The sequence below is a fragment of the Pelobates fuscus genome, chromosome 3 (assembly GCF_036172605.1).
Source record: "Pelobates fuscus isolate aPelFus1 chromosome 3, aPelFus1.pri, whole genome shotgun sequence".
Classification (NCBI taxonomy): Eukaryota; Metazoa; Chordata; class Amphibia; order Anura; family Pelobatidae; genus Pelobates; species Pelobates fuscus.
Genome location: NC_086319.1, coordinates 402,241,552 through 402,266,080, shown reverse-complemented (window position 1 = coordinate 402,266,080; position 24,529 = coordinate 402,241,552). Strand labels below are relative to the sequence as shown.

Below are 24,529 nucleotides of genomic sequence, written 5' to 3'. Positions count from 1 at the left end.
TATTTATCACTGTGTCCATGTACCTGTATGTGTGTGTCTCTATATTTATCACTGTAGCCATGTACCTGTATGTGTGTGTCTCTCTATTTATCACTGTATCCATGTACCTGTATGTGTGTGTCTCTATATTTATCACTGTATCCATGTACCTGTATGTGTGTGTCTCTGTATTTATCACTGTATCCATGTACCTGTATGTGTGTGTGTCTCTATATTTATCACTGTATCCATGTACCTGTATGTGTGTGTCTCTATATGTATCACTGTATCCATGTACCTGTATGTGTGTGTCTCTATATTTATCACTGTATCCATGTACCTGTATGTGTGTGCCTCTGTATTTATCACTGTATCCATGTACCTGTATGTGTGTGTCTCTATATTTATCACTGTATCCATGTACCTGTATGTGTGTGTCTCTATATTTATCACTGTATCCATGTACCTGTATGTGTGTGTCTCTATATTTATCACTGTATCCATGTACCTGTATGTGTGTGTCTCTATATTTATCACTGTATCCATGTACATGTATGTGTGTGTCTCTATATTTATCACTGTATCCATGTACCTGTATGTGTGTGTCTCTATATTTATCACTGTATCCATGTACCTGTATGTGTGTGCCTCTGTATTTATCACTGTGTCCATGTACCTGTATGTGTGTGTCTCTATATTTATCACTGTATCCATGTACCTGTATGTGTGTGTCTCTCTATTTATCACTGTATCCATGTACCTGTATGTGTGTGCCTCTGTATTTATCACTGTATCCATGTACCTGTATGTGTGTGTCTCTGTATTTATCACTGTATCCATGTACCTGTATGTGTGTGTGTCTCTATATTTATCACTGTATCCAAGTACCTGTATGTGTGTGTCTCTATATTTATCACTGTATCCATGTACCTGTATGTGTGTGTCTCTATATGTATCACTGTATCCATGTACCTGCATGTGTGTGTCTCTATATTTATCACTGTATCCATGTACCTGTATGTGTGTGTCTCTGTATTTATCACTGTATCCATGTACCTGTATGTGTGTGTCTCTATATTTATCACTGTATCCATGTACCTGTATGTGTGTGCCTCTGTATTTATCACTGTATCCATGTACCTGTATGTGTGTGTCTCTATATTTATCACTGTATCCATGTACCTGTATGTGTGTGCCTCTGTATTTATCACTGTATCCATGTACCTGTATGTGTGTGTCTCTATATTTATCACTGTATCCATGTACCTGTATGTGTGTGTCTCTATATTTATCACTGTATCCATGTACCTGTATGTGTGTGTCTCTATATTTATCACTGTATCCATGTACCTGTATGTGTGTGTCTCTATATTTATCACTGTATCCATGTACCTGTATGTGTGTGTCTCTATATTTATCACTGTATCCATGTACCTGTATGTGTGTGCCTCTGTATTTATCACTGTGTCCATGTACCTGTATGTGTGTGTCTCTATATTTATCACTGTAGCCATGTACCTGTATGTGTGTGTCTCTATATTTATCACTGTATCCATGTACCTGTATGTGTGTGTCTCTATATTTATCACTGTATCCATGTACCTGTATGTGTGTGCCTCTGTATTCATCACTGTATCCATGTACCTGTATGTGTGTGTCTCTGTATTTATCACTGTATCCATGTACCTGTATGTGTGTGTGTCTCTATATTTATCACTGTATCCATGTACCTGTATGTGTGTGTCTCTATATGTATCACTGTATCCATGTACCTGTATGTGTGTGTCTCTATATTTATCACTGTATCCATGTACCTGTATGTGTGTGCCTCTATATTTATCACTGTATCCATGTACCTGTATGTGTGTGTCTCTATATTTATCACTGTATCCATGTACCTGTATGTGTGTGCCTCTGTATTTATCACTGTATCCATGTACCTGTATGTGTGTGTCTCTATATTTATCACTGTATCCATGTACCTGTATGTGTGTGTCTCTATATTTATCACTGTATCCATGTACCTGTATGTGTGTGTCTCTATATTTATCACTGTATCCATGTACCTGTATGTGTGTGTCTCTATATTTATCACTGTATCCATGTACATGTATGTGTGTGTCTCTATATTTATCACTGTATCCATGTACCTGTATGTGTGTGTCTCTATATTTATCACTGTATCCATGTAACTGTATGTGTGTGTCTCTATATTTATCACTGTATCCATGTACCTGTATGTGTGTGTCTCTATATTTATCACTGTATCCATGTAACTGTATGTGTGTGTCTCTATATTTATCACTGTATCCATGTACCTGTATGTGTGTGTCTCTATATTTATCACTGTATCCATGTACCTGTATGTGTGTGCCTCTGTATTTATCACTGTATCCATGTACCTGTATGTGTGTGTCTCTATATTTATCACTGTATCCATGTACCTGTATGTGTGTGTCTCTATATTTATCACTGTATCCATGTACCTGTATGTGTGTGTCTCTATATTTATCACTGTATCCATGTACCTGTATGTGTGTGTCTCTATATTTATCACTGTATCCATGTACATGTATATGTGTGTCTCTTAATTTATCACTGTGTCCATGTACCTGTATGTGTGTGTCTCTATATTTATCACTGTATCCATGTACCTGTATGTGTGTGTCTCTCTATTTATCACTGTATCCATGTACCTGTATGTGTGTGCCTCTGTATTTATCACTGTATCCATGTACCTGTATGTGTGTGTCTCTGTATTTATCACTGTATCCATGTACCTGTATGTGTGTGTGTCTCTATATTTATCACTGTATCCATGTACCTGTATGTGTGTGTCTCTATATTTATCACTGTATCCATGTAACTGTATGTGTGTGTCTCTATATGTATCACTGTATCCATGTACCTGTATGTGTGTGTCTCTATATTTATCACTGTATCCATGTACCTGTATGTGTGTGTCTCTATATTTATCACTGTATCCATGTACATGTATGTGTGTGTCTCTATATTTATCACTGTATCCATGTACCTGTATGTGTGTGTCTCTATATTTATCACTGTATCCATGTACCTGTATGTGTGTGCCTCTGTATTTATCACTGTGTCCATGTACCTGTATGTGTGTGTCTCTATATTTATCACTGTATCCATGTACCTGTATGTGTGTGTCTCTCTATTTATCACTGTATCCATGTACCTGTATGTGTGTGCCTCTGTATTTATCACTGTATCCATGTACCTGTATGTGTGTGTCTCTGTATTTATCACTGTATCCATGTACCTGTATGTGTGTGTGTCTCTATATTTATCACTGTATCCAAGTACCTGTATGTGTGTGTCTCTATATTTATCACTGTATCCATGTACCTGTATGTGTGTGTCTCTATATGTATCACTGTATCCATGTACCTGTATGTGTGTGTCTCTATATTTATCACTGTATCCATGTACCTGTATGTGTGTGTCTCTGTATTTATCACTGTATCCATGTACCTGTATGTGTGTGTCTCTATATTTATCACTGTATCCATGTACCTGTATGTGTGTGCCTCTGTATTTATCACTGTATCCATGTACCTGTATGTGTGTGTCTCTATATTTATCACTGTATCCATGTACCTGTATGTGTGTGCCTCTGTATTTATCACTGTATCCATGTACCTGTATGTGTGTGTCTCTATATTTATCACTGTATCCATGTACCTGTATGTGTGTGTCTCTATATTTATCACTGTATCCATGTACCTGTATGTGTGTGTCTCTATATTTATCACTGTATCCATGTACCTGTATGTGTGTGTCTCTATATTTATCACTGTATCCATGTACCTGTATGTGTGTGTCTCTATATTTATCACTGTATCCATGTACCTGTATGTGTGTGCCTCTGTATTTATCACTGTGTCCATGTACCTGTATGTGTGTGTCTCTATATTTATCACTGTAGCCATGTACCTGTATGTGTGTGTCTCTATATTTATCACTGTATCCATGTACCTGTATGTGTGTGCCTCTGTATTTATCACTGTATCCATGTACCTGTATGTGTGTGTCTCTGTATTTATCACTGTATCCATGTACCTGTATGTGTGTGTGTCTCTATATTTATCACTGTATCCATGTACCTGTATGTGTGTGTCTCTATATGTATCACTGTATCCATGTACCTGTATGTGTGTGTCTCTATATTTATCACTGTATCCATGTACCTGTATGTGTGTGCCTCTATATTTATCACTGTATCCATGTACCTGTATGTGTGTGTCTCTATATTTATCACTGTATCCATGTACCTGTATGTGTGTGCCTCTGTATTTATCACTGTTTCCATGTACCTGTATGTGTGTGTCTCTATATTTATCACTGTATCCATGTACCTGTATGTGTGTGTCTCTATATTTATCACTGTATCCATGTACCTGTATGTGTGTGTCTCTATATTTATCACTGTATCCATGTACCTGTATGTGTGTGTCTCTATATTTATCACTGTATCCATGTACATGTATGTGTGTGTCTCTATATTTATCACTGTATCCATGTACCTGTATGTGTGTGTCTCTATATTTATCACTGTATCCATGTAACTGTATGTGTGTGTCTCTATATTTATCACTGTATCCATGTACCTGTATGTGTGTGTCTCTATATTTATCACTGTATCCATGTAACTGTATGTGTGTGTCTCTATATTTATCACTGTATCCATGTACCTGTATGTGTGTGTCTCTATATTTATCACTGTATCCATGTACCTGTATGTGTGTGCCTCTGTATTTATCACTGTATCCATGTACCTGTATGTGTGTGTCTCTATATTTATCACTGTATCCATGTACCTGTATGTGTGTGTCTCTATATTTATCACTGTATCCATGTACCTGTATGTGTGTGTCTCTATATTTATCACTGTATCCATGTACCTGTATGTGTGTGTCTATATATTTATCACTGTATCCATGTACATGTATGTGTGTGTCTCTTAATTTATCACTGTGTCCATGTACCTGTATGTGTGTGTCTCTATATTTATCACTGTATCCATGTACCTGTATGTGTGTGTCTCTCTATTTATCACTGTATCCATGTACCTGTATGTGTGTGCCTCTGTATTTATCACTGTATCCATGTACCTGTATGTGTGTGTCTCTGTATTTATCACTGTATCCATGTACCTGTATGTGTGTGTGTCTCTATATTTATCACTGTATCCATGTACCTGTATGTGTGTGTCTCTATATTTATCACTGTATCCATGTAACTGTATGTGTGTGTCTCTATATGTATCACTGTATCCATGTACCTGTATGTGTGTGTCTCTATATTTATCACTGTATCCATGTACCTGTATGTGTGTGTCTCTATATTTATCACTGTATCCATGTACCTGTATGTGTGTGTCTCTGTATTTATCACTGTATCCATGTACCTGTATGTGTGTGTCTCTATATTTATCACTGTATCCATGTACCTGTATGTGTGTGTCTCTATATGTATCACTGTATCCATGTACCTGTATGTGTGTGCCTCTGTATTTATCACTGTATCCATGTACCTGTATGTGTGTGTCTCTATATGTATCACTGTATCCATGTACCTGTATGTGTGTGTCTCTATATTTATCACTGTATCCATGTACCTGTATGTGTGTGTCTCTATATTTATCACTGTATCCATGTACCTGTATGTGTGTGTCTCTATATTTATCACTGTATCCATGTACCTGTATGTGTGTGTCTCTATATTTATCACTGTATCCATGTACCTGTATGTGTGTGTCTCTATATTTATCACTGTATCCATGTACCTGTATGTGTGTGCCTCTTTATTTATCACTGTGTCCATGTACCTGTATGTGTGTGTCTCTATATTTATCACTGTATCCATGTACCTGTATGTGTGTGCCTCTGTATTTATCACTGTATCCATGTACCTGTATGTGTGTGTCTCTGTATTTATCACTGTATCCATGTACCTGTATGTGTGTGTGTCTCTATATTTATCACTGTATCCATGTACCTGTATGTGTGTGTCTCTATATTTATCACTGTATCCATGTAACTGTATGTGTGTGTCTCTATATTTATCACTGTATCCATGTACCTGTATGTGTGTGTCTCTATATTTATCACTGTATCCATGTACCTGTATGTGTGTGTCTCTATATTTATCACTGTATCCATGTACCTGTATGTGTGTGTCTCTATATTTATCACTGTATCCATGTACCTGTATGTGTGTGTCTCTATATTTATCACTGTATCCATGTACCTGTATGTGTGTGTCTCTATATTTATCACTGTATCCATGTACCTGTATGTGTGTCTCTCTATATTTATCACTGTATCCATGTACCTGTATGTGTGTGTCTCTATATTTATCACTGTATCCATGTACCTGTATGTGTGTGTCTCTGTATTTATCACTGTATCCATGTACCTGTATGTGTGTGCCTCTGTATTTATCACTGTATCCATGTACCTGTATGTGTGTGTCTCTATATTTATCACTGTATCCATGTACCTGTATGTGTGTGTCTCTGTATTTATCACTGTATCCATGTACCTGTATGTGTGTGTCTCTATATTTATCACTGTATCCATGTACCTGTATGTGTGTGTCTCTATATTTATCACTGTATCCATGTACCTGTATGTGTGTGTCTCTATATTTATCACTGTATCCATGTACCTGTATGTGTGTCTCTCTATATTTATCACTGTATCCATGTACCTGTATGTGTGTGTCTATATATTTATCACTGTATCCATGTACATGTATGTGTGTGTCTCTTAATTTATCACTGTGTCCATGTACCTGTATGTGTGTGTCTCTATATTTATCACTGTATCCATGTACCTGTATGTGTGTGTCTCTCTATTTATCACTGTATCCATGTACCTGTATGTGTGTGCCTCTGTATTTATCACTGTATCCATGTACCTGTATGTGTGTGTCTCTGTATTTATCACTGTATCATGTACCTGTATGTGTGTGTGTCTCTATATTTATCACTGTATCCATGTACCTGTATGTGTGTGTCTCTATATTTATCACTGTATCCATGTAACTGTATGTGTGTGTCTCTATATGTATCACTGTATCCATGTACCTGTATGTGTGTGTCTCTATATTTATCACTGTATCCATGTACCTGTATGTGTGTGTCTCTATATTTATCACTGTATCCATGTACCTGTATGTGTGTGTCTCTGTATTTATCACTGTATCCATGTACCTGTATGTGTGTGTCTCTATATTTATCACTGTATCCATGTACCTGTATGTGTGTGTCTCTATATGTATCACTGTATCCATGTACCTGTATGTGTGTGCCTCTGTATTTATCACTGTATCCATGTACCTGTATGTGTGTGTCTCTATATGTATCACTGTATCCATGTACCTGTATGTGTGTGTCTCTATATTTATCACTGTATCCATGTACCTGTATGTGTGTGTCTCTATATTTATCACTGTATCCATGTACCTGTATGTGTGTGTCTCTATATTTATCACTGTATCCATGTACCTGTATGTGTGTGTCTCTATATTTATCACTGTATCCATGTACCTGTATGTGTGTGTCTCTATATTTATCACTGTATCCATGTACCTGTATGTGTGTGCCTCTTTATTTATCACTGTGTCCATGTACCTGTATGTGTGTGTCTCTATATTTATCACTGTATCCATGTACCTGTATGTGTGTGTCTCTGTATTTATCACTGTATCCATGTACCTGTATGTGTGTGTGTCTCTATATTTATCACTGTATCCATGTACCTGTATGTGTGTGTCTCTATATTTATCACTGTATCCATGTAACTGTATGTGTGTGTCTCTATATTTATCACTGTATCCATGTACCTGTATGTGTGTGTCTCTATATTTATCACTGTATCCATGTACCTGTATGTGTGTGTCTCTATATTTATCACTGTATCCATGTACCTGTATGTGTGTGTCTCTATATTTATCACTGTATCCATGTACCTGTATGTGTGTGTCTCTATATTTATCACTGTATCCATGTACCTGTATGTGTGTGTCTCTATATTTATCACTGTATCCATGTACCTGTATGTGTGTCTCTCTATATTTATCACTGTATCCATGTACCTGTATGTGTGTGTCTCTATATTTATCACTGTATCCATGTACCTGTATGTGTGTGTCTCTGTATTTATCACTGTATCCATGTACCTGTATGTGTGTGCCTCTGTATTTATCACTGTATCCATGTACCTGTATGTGTGTGTCTCTATATTTATCACTGTATCCATGTACCTGTATGTGTGTGTCTCTGTATTTATCACTGTATCCATGTACCTGTATGTGTGTGTCTCTATATTTATCACTGTATCCATGTACCTGTATGTGTGTGTCTCTATATTTATCACTGTATCCATGTACCTGTATGTGTGTGTCTCTATATTTATCACTGTATCCATGTACCTGTATGTGTGTGTCTCTATATTTATCACTGTATCCATGTACCTGTATGTGTGTCTCTCTATATTTATCACTGTATCCATGTACCTGTATGTGTGTGTCTCTATATTTATCACTGTATCCATGTACCTGTATGTGTGTGTCTCTGTATTTATCACTGTATCCATGTACCTGTATGTGTGTGCCTCTGTATTTATCACTGTATCCATGTACCTGTATGTGTGTGTCTCTATATTTATCACTGTATCCATGTACCTGTATGTGTGTGTCTCTGTATTTATCACTGTATCCATGTACCTGTATGTGTGTGTCTCTATATTTATCACTGTATCCATGTACCTGTATGTGTGTGTCTCTATATTTATCACTGTATCCATGTACCTGTATGTGTGTGTCTCTATATTTATCACTGTATCCATGTACCTGTATGTGTGTCTCTCTATATTTATCACTGTATCCATGTACCTGTATGTGTGTGTCTATATATTTATCACTGTATCCATGTACATGTATGTGTGTGTCTCTTAATTTATCACTGTGTCCATGTACCTGTATGTGTGTGTCTCTATATTTATCACTGTATCCATGTACCTGTATGTGTGTGTCTCTCTATTTATCACTGTATCCATGTACCTGTATGTGTGTGCCTCTGTATTTATCACTGTATCCATGTACCTGTATGTGTGTGTCTCTGTATTTATCACTGTATCATGTACCTGTATGTGTGTGTGTCTCTATATTTATCACTGTATCCATGTACCTGTATGTGTGTGTCTCTATATTTATCACTGTATCCATGTAACTGTATGTGTGTGTCTCTATATGTATCACTGTATCCATGTACCTGTATGTGTGTGTCTCTATATTTATCACTGTATCCATGTACCTGTATGTGTGTGTCTCTATATTTATCACTGTATCCATGTACCTGTATGTGTGTGTCTCTGTATTTATCACTGTATCCATGTACCTGTATGTGTGTGTCTCTATATTTATCACTGTATCCATGTACCTGTATGTGTGTGTCTCTATATGTATCACTGTATCCATGTACCTGTATGTGTGTGCCTCTGTATTTATCACTGTATCCATGTACCTGTATGTGTGTGTCTCTATATGTATCACTGTATCCATGTACCTGTATGTGTGTGTCTCTATATTTATCACTGTATCCATGTACCTGTATGTGTGTGTCTCTATATTTATCACTGTATCCATGTACCTGTATGTGTGTGTCTCTATATTTATCACTGTATCCATGTACCTGTATGTGTGTGTCTCTATATTTATCACTGTATCCATGTACCTGTATGTGTGTGTCTCTATATTTATCACTGTATCCATGTACCTGTATGTGTGTGCCTCTTTATTTATCACTGTGTCCATGTACCTGTATGTGTGTGTCTCTATATTTATCACTGTATCCATGTACCTGTATGTGTGTGTCTCTGTATTTATCACTGTATCCATGTACCTGTATGTGTGTGTGTCTCTATATTTATCACTGTATCCATGTACCTGTATGTGTGTGTCTCTATATTTATCACTGTATCCATGTAACTGTATGTGTGTGTCTCTATATTTATCACTGTATCCATGTACCTGTATGTGTGTGTCTCTATATTTATCACTGTATCCATGTACCTGTATGTGTGTGTCTCTATATTTATCACTGTATCCATGTACCTGTATGTGTGTGTCTCTATATTTATCACTGTATCCATGTACCTGTATGTGTGTGTCTCTATATTTATCACTGTATCCATGTACCTGTATGTGTGTGTCTCTATATTTATCACTGTATCCATGTACCTGTATGTGTGTCTCTCTATATTTATCACTGTATCCATGTACCTGTATGTGTGTGTCTCTATATTTATCACTGTATCCATGTACCTGTATGTGTGTGTCTCTGTATTTATCACTGTATCCATGTACCTGTATGTGTGTGCCTCTGTATTTATCACTGTATCCATGTACCTGTATGTGTGTGTCTCTATATTTATCACTGTATCCATGTACCTGTATGTGTGTGTCTCTGTATTTATCACTGTATCCATGTACCTGTATGTGTGTGTCTCTATATTTATCACTGTATCCATGTACCTGTATGTGTGTGTCTCTATATTTATCACTGTATCCATGTACCTGTATGTGTGTGTCTCTATATTTATCACTGTATCCATGTACCTGTATGTGTGTCTCTCTATATTTATCACTGTATCCATGTACCTGTATGTGTGTGTCTCTATATTTATCACTGTATCCATGTACCTGTATGTGTGTGTCTCTGTATTTATCACTGTATCCATGTACCTGTATGTGTGTGCCTCTGTATTTATCACTGTATCCATGTACCTGTATGTGTGTGTCTCTATATTTATCACTGTATCCATGTACATGTATGTGTGTGTCTCTGTATTTATCACTGTATCCATGTACCTGTATGTGTGTGTCTCTATATTTATCACTGTATCCATGTACATGTAGTATGGGCATGGGCGACACAGTATAATCTTTAGAACGTGATGATACTTACTTTGTCCCACTTTTAATGTCACCTTCATGCCTTTGGTTTCACAAACACCTCCTCGAAGGTTCTCCAGTCCTTCAAGAGTCCCGTCAGAGGTGGCTAGAGACAGAATAAAACATTCAGATCAATCTGCCATCAACTACTACAGCGTCACTAATTGCTATATATAATAATACTGCGTATCTAAACACTGATAATAAACCGCTCTGTATAATAATAAGAGTATCTAAACACTGATAATAAACCGCTCTGTATAATAATAAGAGTATCTAAACACTGATAATAAACCGCTCTGTATAATAATAAGAGTATCTAAACACTGATAATAAACCGCTCTGTATAATAATAAGAGTATCTAAACACTGATAATAAACCGCTTTGTATAATAATAAGAGTATCTAAACACTGATAATAAACCGCTCTGTATAATAATAAGAGTATCTAAACACTGATAATAAACCGCTCTGTATAATGATACTGAGTATCTAAACACTGGTAATGAACCGCTCTGTATAATAATAAGAGTATCTAAACACTGATAATAAACCGCTTTGTATAATAATAAGAGTATCTAAACACTGATAATAAAACGCTTTGTATAATAATAAGAGTATCTAAACACTGATAATAAACCGCTCTGTATAATGATACAGAGTATCTAAACACTGATAATGAACCGCTCTGTATAATGTTACTGAGTATATATACACTAATAATGATCACACCGCTCTGTATAATGATACCAAGCATCTATACACTGATAATGAACACAGCGCTCTGTATAATGATACTGAGTATCTATACACTGATAATGAACACACCGCTCTGTATAATGATACTGAGTATCTATACACTGATAATGAACACACCGCTCTGTATAATGATACTGAGTATCTAAACACTGATAATGAACCGCTCTGTATAATGATACTGAGTATCTATACACTGATAATGAACACACCGCTCTGTATAATGATACCGAGTATCTATACACTGATAATGAACACGCCGCTCTGTATAATGATACCGAGTATCTAAACACGGATAATGAACACACCGCTCTGTATAATGATACCGAGTATCTATACACTGATAATGAACACACCGCTCTGTATAATGATACTGAGTATCTATACACTGATAATGAACACGCCGCTCTGTATAATGATAATGAGTATCTATACACTGATAATGAACACACCGCTCTGTATAATGATACTGAGTATCTATACACTGATAATGAACACACCGCTCTGTATAATGATACTGAGTATCTATACACTGATAATGAACACACCGCTCTGTATAATAATAATGAGTATCTATACACTGATAATGAACACACCGCTCTGTATAATGATACTGAGTATCTAAAAACTAATAATGAACACACCACTCTGTATAATAATACTGAGTATCTATACACTGATAATGAACACACCGCTCTGTATAATGATACGGAGTATCTATACACTGATAATGAACACACTGCACTGTATAATAATACGGAGTATCTATACACTAATAATGAACACACCGCTCTGTATAATGATACTGAGTATATATAAGCTGATAATAAACACATCGCTCTGTATAATGATATCGAGTATCTATACACTGATAATGAACATACCGCTCTGTATAATGATACCGAGTATCTATACACTGATAATGAGCACACCGCTCTGTATAATGATACCGAGTATCTATACACTGATAATGAACACCCCGCTCTGTATAATAATACGGAGTATCTATACACTGATAATGAACACGCCGCTCTGTATAATAATACTGAGTATCTATACACTGATAATGAACACACCGCTCTGTATAATGATACGGAGTATCTATACACTGATAATGAACACGCCGCTCTGTATAATAATACTGAGTATCTATACACTGATAATGAACACACCGCTCTGTATAATGATACGGAGTATCTATACACTGATAATGAACGCGCCGCTCCGTATAATAATACTGAGTATCTATACACTGATAATGAACACGCCGTGCTGTATAATGATACTGAGTATCTATATCCTGATAATGAACACACCGCTCTGTATAATGACACTGAGTATCTAAACACTGATAATAAACCGCTCTGTATAATAATAAGAGTATCTAAACACTGATAATAAACCGCTCTGTATAATGACACTGAGTATCTAAACACTGATAATAAACCGCTCTGTATAATGATACTGAGTATCTATACAGTAATAATGAACACACCGCTCTGTATAATGATACTGAGTATCTAAACACTGATAATGAACACACCGCTCTGTATAATGATACCGAGTATCTATACTCTGATAATGAACACACCGCTCTGTATAATTATACTGAGTATCTATACACTGATAATGAACACGACGCTCTGTATAATGATACTGAGTACCTATACGCTGATAATGAACACACCGCTCTGTATAATGATACGGAGTATCTATACACTGATAATGAACACACTGCACTGTATAATAATACGGAGTATCTATACACTAATAATGAACACACCGCTCTGTATAATGATACTGAGTATATATAAGCTGATAATAAACACATCGCTCTGTATAATGATATCGAGTATCTATACACTGATAATGAACACACCGCTCTCAATAATGATACTGAGTATCTATACGCTGAAAATGAACACACCGCTCTGTATAATCATACTGAGTATCTATACACTGATAATGAACACGCCGTGCTGTATAATGATACTGAGTATCTATATCCTGATAATGAACACACCGCTCTGTATAATGATACTGAGTATCTATACACTAATAATGAACCGCTCTGTATAATAATACTGAGTATCTATACACTGATAATAAACCGCTCTGTATAATGACACTGAGTATCTAAACACTGATAATAAACCGCTCTGTATAATAATAAGAGTATCTAAACACTGATAATAAACCGCTCTGTATAATTACACTGAGTATCTAAACACTGATAATAAACCGCTCTGTATAATAATAAGAGTATCTAAACACTGATAATGAACCGCTCTGTATAATGATACTGAGTATCTATACAGTAATAATGAACACACCGCTCTGTATAATGATACCGAGTATCTAAACACTGATAATGAACACACCGCTCTGTATAATGATACCGAGTATCTATACACTGATAATGAACACACCGCTCTGTATAATGATACTGAGTATCTATACACTGATAATGAACACACCGCTCTGTATAATGATACCGAGTATCTATACACTGATAATGAACACACCGCTCTGTATAATGATACTGAGTATCTATACACTGATAATGAACACGACGCTCTGTATAATGATACTGAGTACCTATACGCTGATAATGAACACACCGCTCTGTATAATGATACGGAGTATCTATACACTGATAATGAACACACTGCACTGTATAATAATACGGAGTATCTATACACTAATAATGAACACACCGCTCTGTATAATGATACTGAGTATATATAAGCTGATAATAAACACATCGCTCTGTATAATGATATCGAGTATCTATACACTGATAATGAACACACCGCTCTCAATAATGATACTGAGTATCTATACGCTGAAAATGAACACACCACTCTGTATAATCATACTGAGTATCTAAACACTGATAATGAACACACCGCTCTGTATAATGATACCGAGTATCTATACTCTGATAATGAACACACCGCTCTGTATAATTATACTGAGTATCTATACACTGATAATGAACACGACGCTCTGTATAATGATACTGAGTACCTATACGCTGATAATGAACACACCGCTCTGTATAATGATACGGAGTATCTATACACTGATAATGAACACACTGCACTGTATAATAATACGGAGTATCTATACACTAATAATGAACACACCGCTCTGTATAATGATACTGAGTATATATAAGCTGATAATAAACACATCGCTCTGTATAATGATATCGAGTATCTATACACTGATAATGAACACACCGCTCTCAATAATGATACTGAGTATCTATACGCTGAAAATGAACACACCGCTCTGTATAATCATACTGAGTATCTATACACTGATAATGAACACGCCGTGCTGTATAATGATACTGAGTATCTATATCCTGATAATGAACACACCGCTCTGTATAATGATACTGAGTATCTATACACTAATAATGAACCGCTCTGTATAATAATACTGAGTATCTATACACTGATAATAAACCGCTCTGTATAATGACACTGAGTATCTAAACACTGATAATAAACCGCTCTGTATAATAATAAGAGTATCTAAACACTGATAATAAACCGCTCTGTATAATGACACTGAGTATCTAAACACTGATAATAAACCGCTCTGTATAATAATAAGAGTATCTAAACACTGATAATGAACCGCTCTGTATAATGATACTGAGTATCTATACAGTAATAATGAACACACCGCTCTGTATAATGATACCGAGTATCTAAACACTGATAATGAACACACCGCTCTGTATAATGATACCGAGTATCTATACACTGATAATGAACACACCGCTCTGTATAATGATACTGAGTATCTATACACTGATAATGAACACACCGCTCTGTATAATGATACCGAGTATCTATACACTGATAATGAACACACCGCTCTGTATAATGATACTGAGTATCTATACACTGATAATGAACACGGCGCTCTGTATAATGATACTGAGTACCTATACGCTGATAATGAACACACCGCTCTGTATAATGATACGGAGTATCTATACACTGATAATGAACACACTGCACTGTATAATAATACGGAGTATCTATACACTAATAATTAACACACCGCTCTGTATAATGATACTGAGTATATATAAGCTGATAATAAACACATCGCTCTGTATAATGATATCGAGTATCTATACACTGATAATGAACACACCGCTCTCAATAATGATACTGAGTATCTATACGCTGAAAATGAACACACCACTCTGTATAATCATACTGAGTATCTATACACTGATAATGAGCACACCGCTCTGTATAATGATACTGAGTATCTATACACTAATAATGAACACGCCGCTCTGTATAATGATTCTGAGTATCTATACACTGATAATGAACACACCGCTCTGTATAATGATTCTGAGTATCTATACACTGATAATGTACACGCCGCTCTGTATAATGATACTGAGTATCTATACGCTGATAATGAACACAACGCTCTGTATAATGATACTGAGTATCTATACACTGATAATGAGCACACTGCACTGTATAATGATACTGAGTATATATAAGCTGATAATAAACACATCGCTCTGTATAATGATACCGAGTATCTATACACTGATAATGAACATACCGCTCTGTATAATGATACCGAGTATCTATACACTGATAATGAACACACAGCTTTGTATAATGATACAGAGTATCTATACGCTGATAATGAACACCCCGCTCTGTATAATGATACTGAGTATCTATACACTGATAATGAACACACCGCTCTGTATAATGATACTGAGTATCTATACACTGATAATGAACACACCGCTCTGTATAATTATAGTGAGTATCTAAAAACTAATAATGAACACACCGCTCTGTATAATTATTCTGAGTATCTATACACTGATAATGAACACACCGCTCTGTATAATTATAGTGAGTATCTAAAAACTAATAATGAACACACCGCTCTGTATAATGATTCTGAGTATCTATACACTGATAATGAATACGACGCTCTGTATAATGATACTGAGTATCTATACGCTGATAATGAACACACCGCTCTGTATAATGATACGGAGTATCTATACACTGATAATGAACACACTGCACTGTATAATAATACGGAGTATCTATACACTAATAATGAACACACCGCTCTGTATAATGATACTGAGTATATATAAGCTGATAATAAACACATCGCTCTGTATAATGATTTTGAGTATCTATACACTGATAATGAACATACCGCTCTGTATAATGATACCGAGTATCTATACACTGATAATGAGCACACCGCTCTGTATAATGATACTGAGTATCTATACACTAATAATGAACACGCCGCTCTGTATAATGATTCTGAGTATCTATACACTGATAATGAACACACCGCTCTGTATAATGATTCTGAGTATCTATACACTGATAATGTACACGCCGCTCTGTATAATGATACTGAGTATCTATACGCTGATAATGAACACAACGCTCTGTATAATGATACTGAGTATCTATACACTGATAATGAGCACACTGCACTGTATAATGATACTGAGTATCTATACACTGATAATGAACACAGCGCTCTGTATAATTATAGTGAGTATCTAAAAACTAATAATGAACACACCGCTCTGTATAATGATTCTGAGTATCTATACACTGATAATGAATACGACGCTCTGTATAATGATACTGAGTATCTATACGCTGATAATGAACACACCGCTCTGTATAATGATACGGAGTATCTATACACTGATAATGAACACACTGCACTGTATAATAATACGGAGTATCTATACACTAATAATGAACACACCGCTCTGTATAATGATACTGAGTATATATAAGCTGATAATAAACACATCGCTCTGTATAATGATACCGAGGATCTATACACTGATAATGAACATACCGCTCTGTATAATGATACCGAGTATCTATACACTGATAATGAACACACAGCTATGTATAATGATACTGAGTATCTATACGCTGATAATGAACACCCCGCTCTGTATAATAATACTGAGTATCTATACACTGATAATGAACACAGCGCTCTGTATTATGATACTGAGTATCTATACACTGATAATGAACACAGCGCTCTGTATAATTATACTGAGTATCTATACACTGATAATGAACACGCCGCTCTGTATAATAATACTGAGTATCTATACAGTGATAATGAACACACCGCTCTGTATAATAATACTGAGTATCTATACACTGATAATGAACACGCCGCTCTGTATAATGATACTGACTATCTATACAGTGATAATGAACACACTGCTCTGTATAATGATACTGAGTATCTATACACTGATAATGAACACACCGCTCTGTATAATGATACTGAGTATCTATACGCTGACAATGAACAATCCTGTGCTATATAAGGATACTGATTATCTAGTACTATAACAGATAATGTGCTTTGTTTAAGAGTTTATTTGCAGTATCTGTCCTGGAATCCATACTTGGCACAGTTAAGTAGCACAGAATCTCCGGGTCATGAACATGAAATGATATAATTGCATTGCCATGCTATATCAATGTTATGTTATATGGAGCAGCGCTATATAAAGTAACTCCATAGTATCTCCTAACAGGCTGTGACAGCCATCTTGGAGGCTGTTTTATTCAATCATATCCCCCACTGTCCCTTGTCACGAAAGGAGGGATTTCAGCCAATCAGAAGGCAGACTACGAAGGGCATGAGGGAGACAGAGAGGTGTATAATGACATGCCTATGGGGGACAGAGAGAGGGAGCAGCAAGGAGAAAGAGCGAATTGTGATTAAAAAAGGAGAAAAGACAATAGGGAGAGATTAGGAGAGACAAAGGAGAGAGACATATAGATAAAGAAAATAGGAAATAGAATGGGGGAACGGAATGGACAATATCAGCAGATATAATAACTGATATCATGGCAACACAGAGGGAGCTTATAGAAAGGGGGACACAATAAAAAACTGAGAATGAGACAGGGAACAAATAAAGAAAGACGAATGGAAGAGACAGAGTACCAGAGACAGTGGACAATAGAGAGAAAGGCACATTATGGAGAGAGAGGCATGGTATGGAGGGACAGGCACGGTATGGAAGGAGAGGCACAGTATGAAAGGAGAGGCACGGTATGGAGGGACAGGCACGGTATGGAGGGACAGGCACGGTATGGAAGGAGAGGCACAGTATGAAAGGAGAGGCACGGTATGGAGGGACAGGCACGGTATGGAGGGAGAGGCACGGTATGGAGGGAGAGACACGGTATGGAGGGACAGGCAAGGTATGGAGGGAGAGGCAGGGTATGGAGGAAGAGACAGGGTATGGAGGGAGAGGCACGGTATTGATGGACAGGCACGGTATGGAAGGAGAGGCACAGTATGAAAGGAGAGGCACGGTATGGAGGGACAGGCACGGTATGGAGGGAGAGGCACGGTATGGAGGGAGAGACACGGTATGGAGGGAGAGGCATGGTATGGAGGGAGAGGCAGGGTATGGAGGAAGAGACAGGGTATGGAGGGACAGGCACGGTATTGAGGGACAGGCACGGTATGGAAGGAGAGGCACAGTATGAAAGGAGAGGCACGGTATGGAGGGACAGGCACGGTATGGAGGGAGAGGCACGGTATGGAGGGAGAGGCACGGTATGGAGGGAGAGACACGGTATGGAGGCATGGTATGGAGGGAGAGGCAGGGTATGGAGGAAGAGACAGGGTATGGAGGGAGAGGCACGGTATTGAGGGACAGGCACGGTATGGAAGGAGAGGCACGGTATGGAGGGAGAGGCACGGTATGGAGGGAGAGGCATGGTATGAAGGGAGAGACACGGTTTGGAGGGAGAGACACGGTTTGGAGGGAGAGGCACGGTGTGGAAGGAGAGGCACGGTATGGATGAAAAAGTACAGTATAAAAAGACGCATGGCAAAAAGAGAGATGCACAGTATATAAAGAGATGTATAGTATAGAGAGAAGCATTGTAGACATAGTAAGAGAGAGAAGCACAGTATGGAGATAGGCAGATTATGGAGAGAGAGAGACAGTATGGGGAGAGAGACACGGTATGGAGAGAGAAGCATTGTTTTGAGAGAGAGACATGGCATGTACTATATGGAGGGAGATGTACAGTATAGAGGTAGATGTACTATGTGGAGGGAGATGTACAGTATAGAGGTAGATGTACTATATGGAGGGAGATGTACAGTATAGAGGGAGATGTACTATATGGAGGGAGATGTACAGTATAGAGGTATATGTTCTATATGAAGGGAGATGTACAGTATAGAGGTAGATGTACTATATGGAGGAAGATGTACAGTATAGAGGTAGATGTACAGTATAGAGGTATATGTACTATATGGAGGGAGATGTACAGTATAGAGGTATATGTTCTATATGAAGGGAGATGTACAGTATAGAGGTAGATGTACTATATGGAGGAAGATGTACAGTATAGAGGTAGATGTACAGTATAGAGGTAGATGTACTATATGGAGGAAGATGTACAGTATAGAGGTAGATGTACAGTATAGAGGTATATGTACTATATGGAGGGAGATGTACAGTATAGAGGTATATGTTCTATATGAAGGGAGATGTACAGTATAGAGGTAGATGTACTATATGGAGGAAGATGTACAGTATAGAGGTAGATGTACAGTATAGAGGTATATGTTCTATATGAAGGGAGATGTACAGTATAGAGGGAGATGTACTATGTGGAGGGAGATGTACAGTATAGAGGTAGATGTAATATATGGAGGGAGATGTACAGTATAGAGGTATATGTTCTATATGAAGGGAGATGTACAGTATAGAGGTAGATGTACTATGTGGAGGGAGATGTACAGTATAGAGGTATATGTTCTATATGAAGGGAGATGTACAGTATAGAGGTAGATGTACTATGTGGAGGGAGATGTACAGTATAGAGGTAGATGTACTATGTGGAGAGAGATGTACAGTATAGAGGTATATGTTCTATATGAAGGGAGATGTACAGTATAGAGGGAGATGTACAAAGTGGAGGGAGATGTACTGTATAGAGGTAGATGTACTATGTGGAGGTAGATGTACAGTATAGAGGTAGATGTACAGTATAGAGCTAGATGTACTGTATAAAGCGAGGCGAGAGGTAGTGTATGGATTCTATGAGTAAAGCTTTATACAGAGAGACAAATACGGGTGCAGACAGACCACGTGGGCTCTCTCTTTATCTCATGTTCATCCTCTGACACTCTGACCTACATTGTAATTAATAGCAGGTACCGGAGTCTGCCATGGAGGCTCCGGTACTCGGGGGGTTCTATTTACTGCCTGGCTCCTTCTCTCCATCTCACTCCCTCCTTTCTTTCTGACCTAAATGTCAACACTTGTTATTTCCGCTCAGTGACGGAGGAAGCAAGCGTGTCCCCAGAGGGGGGAGAGGGGGAAACGGAGGGAAAGCACTCACTGGGAGGGAGGAAGATAAAGGGGGGGGGGGATGGGAGAGAGGAGACCTGAAGGATGGAAGGGAGTGCTATAAATGGGGTGATAGAGATATAGAGAAGGGGATAAAACAAGGTCCAGTATTACAGGGAAGATTTATAGAGCAGGATATCAGGAGTCAGCGGGGATCCAAGGGGAGCAGGTTGGTCTAGTTCACAGAAGTGATGGGGTAAATAAATAGCAATGGAGGACAGGAGGGGGCAGACTGTTAGATTTTGAGAAGTGATGGGGTAAATAAGTAACACTGGGGCCAGGACAGGAGGGGGCAGATTGTTAGATTTAGCGAAGTGATGGGGTAAATAAGTAACACTGGGGCCAGGACAGGAGGGGGCAGATTGTTAGATTTAGAGAAGTGATGGGGTAAATAAGTAACACTGGGGGCAGGACAGGAGGGGGCAGACTTAGATTTAGAGAAGTGATGGGGTAAATAAGTAACACTGGGGACACGACAGGAGGAATGCGGTGCAGTAAAGGACATAAGCCGTAAATAATCGAGGAGGGGGCAGCGACACAATGGAGGTAGCAGCCTGTCTGGACGCCGAAGCCCCCCTGCCCAAGACTAACAGAACTGCAACTTACAGCATTACATCCGCATACCCCGCACCGACGACAGAAGCACCGGTTACACAGCCGCTTTTGACAACACCGCCTGCACCCAAGATGTACCCAGCACCATCGCCCACAGGCCGACCGCAGATCAAGGACTCCAACGCCGGGCCCTCTCCCACCATCATACATCACAGAGAACACCCTCACCGGACGACAGAAGGGCCTGGACGAGCCGACCTGAATTGCTGGACTGGGGACTTGGGACTAAATTTTGCAAGTACTATGCACGGGACACCACACTACACATGAGATCCGCCAAACGACCACGGACTGGGACACTGGAAAGACCACCGACCCCCACTACACAGAGACGGGACGAACCAAACCAACGAGACCCCACCACTCCCACCGTGCACCTGGACAGGCCATGGACCGGGGACACCCCCAACTCTGAAATTATGAGCCACAACAGGCCAGATACCCCAGCCCCACAGGGGCCACACGACAGTAAGGACAGATAACACCTCACTGGACGCGAGCTACAGCCACATGCACAGCCCTCGGCACCCACAGAATAAGTATAGGTGACCGGGATACCAGGGGACAGTACACCGGCCAGAGACATTAGCTACCAACCAGAATCAGGGCACGGACCCTAACTGGCCGGGACACTGCACAGGCAACAAGACTCAACCACCGACAAAGGGCCATAACTCTCACTGACCAAAGACTAGGTGAGCATATTCCCGCACAGCCCACCGACAACCATGACCACCGGACAGGCCAACATGGGATACAGGCAAAGGGACACGATAACCATAACGCACCAGGCAGGCAGCTACCACAAACCACGCTGCTTATCCCTTCCTCGCTTGGTGGCTATTCCTTGCTCATGGAAAATTGCTGTGTTCGCATATTTCTCCTCCGCTATCCTTATACTTTGCAGACAAATTGTTATATGGCTACCTGATTGCTTCCTTGTTACGGAGGGGGGACATATACAACAAAATAACATCAAAACAAAACCACAAAGAGGCTGCCGGAGATGGGACATACCACACTCAAATAAGCACAAACACCACCCACACGACCCCAACCTGAGGTGGGGAGCAGATCGAGGGGCCAGTGGCGACCATGGCATAAGCCAGACCGCCCAGGCAAACGGGGCGCTCCCAACACATCCAGGGCAACACAACCCAGCGCACAACACGACAACATAGCGCCCTAAAGCACCACAGACCAGAGCATACGCCAGAAAGACACTGCCACACAACCCGCTTAGCACGTCACGCTACCGTGGACCACCATCAGGGGGAACAAACACCAGACAGGGAGGGCCAGTTCAAGGTAGACCCTACCCATCACCACGCTTTCCCGAGCTCCCACCCCCCCATACAGTCCCACAAGGGGACTCCAAGACACAGCGAGCCATCGCACAAGACTCAACTCCACCCCAGACGCAGCAACCCCCGCACAACTCTAAGACCTCCGGATAACGGGACAGCGCTCTCAGGTAGCACAAAGTTACGGCACAGTTGCCAAAGTTCTAGACGCACCACAACCTGCAAATCCCACACACAAAGGCCACCAAATACACACCTCTCAGCAAATACAAAGACCCACCCTCCCTCCGCCCGTCTCCTTGTCCCCCTCCCCCCCTCCCCACTACTGGCTCAACCACCACAAATCCTTCAGAGGCAGGCCAAGGGCGAATCCTGCCACCGCTTGCGAACTCCTCCCTTACAGGCCTCTACTTCCCTGGGGACCGCCACACAGACCCCAGACCTTGAGACCGAACCCCCGCCTACCACACAACTGGCCATATAGATAAGTCCAGTTCACAACTCACCAACCCTCTGGGAGCGGCCTCCCGACCGACCGCGCCCGCGTGGGGGGAGGCCTAAACACCCTCTCCCCCTCCTGACCCCTCACCAAACTAACTACCTACTAACTAACCACCCACCCACCCCTCCTAAGGGTTCCACCCTCCTACAGCCCCCCCATCATCCGCCCCCTGGATTGCCATAAACACCAACTCGGCATGGCACCACAGAAGCTCACGATCCGCCTAACCTCACTCAACGTAAAAGGACTGAACTCCCCAGGCAAGAGGCACGGGATCCTCCGCTGGGCAAACCGCACGGGGGCGGACATCGTCCTACTCCAGGAAACCCACTTCACTGATCACAAACACTTCCCGTTGGCCAACAGACACTTCAAAAGATACTACTTAGCCAATTCCTCGGAAACAAAAACTTAAGGGGTCGCAATCTTGCTGCGCAACTCCTGCCCACTGGAAGACATACAAACCCACAAAGATCCAGCAGGGAGATTCCTCTTCCTCACCGGACGAATGGGCACGAGCCCGATAACGATATGTTCGTTATATGCACCCACCATCCCTGACACCACATTCTGGCCCAACTTTAAGGCCCACCTAACGAGCCTACCTACTACACATTTAATCATCGGGGGCGACTTTAACGCAACACACTCGCCTGTCATAGACCGCAGAACGGTACTGGGAAGCACGCCCGCCCCGACTAGAAATGACAAACTGTACGCCGATTTTCTCAACGACACTTCCCTGCTAGACGCCTGGAGAATCCAGCACCCGTCCTCAAAAGACTACACCTTCTACTCTCACACACACCGTTCATACTCTCGTATCGACGGCTTTTTAATCTCTCATGCTGTCCAACATTGGACCACCCATACACACATAGGCAACATTGCGTGGTCGGACCACGCGGAAGTCACGTTGGCAAT

At 39.6% G+C, this 24,529-nt stretch overlaps 1 protein-coding gene across 1 annotated transcript in view; it reads right to left on the bottom strand.

Annotated features, from left to right (window-relative positions):
• Positions 1–24,529, bottom strand: part of EFNB3 (ephrin B3) — an 85,574-nt gene that overhangs the window by 12,511 nt on the left and 48,534 nt on the right. The window contains exon 3 of the mRNA XM_063449711.1: positions 10,979–11,071. Within this exon, the coding sequence (XP_063305781.1) occupies positions 10,979–11,071 (93 nt within the window). The remainder of the gene's footprint in view (positions 1–10,978; positions 11,072–24,529) is intronic.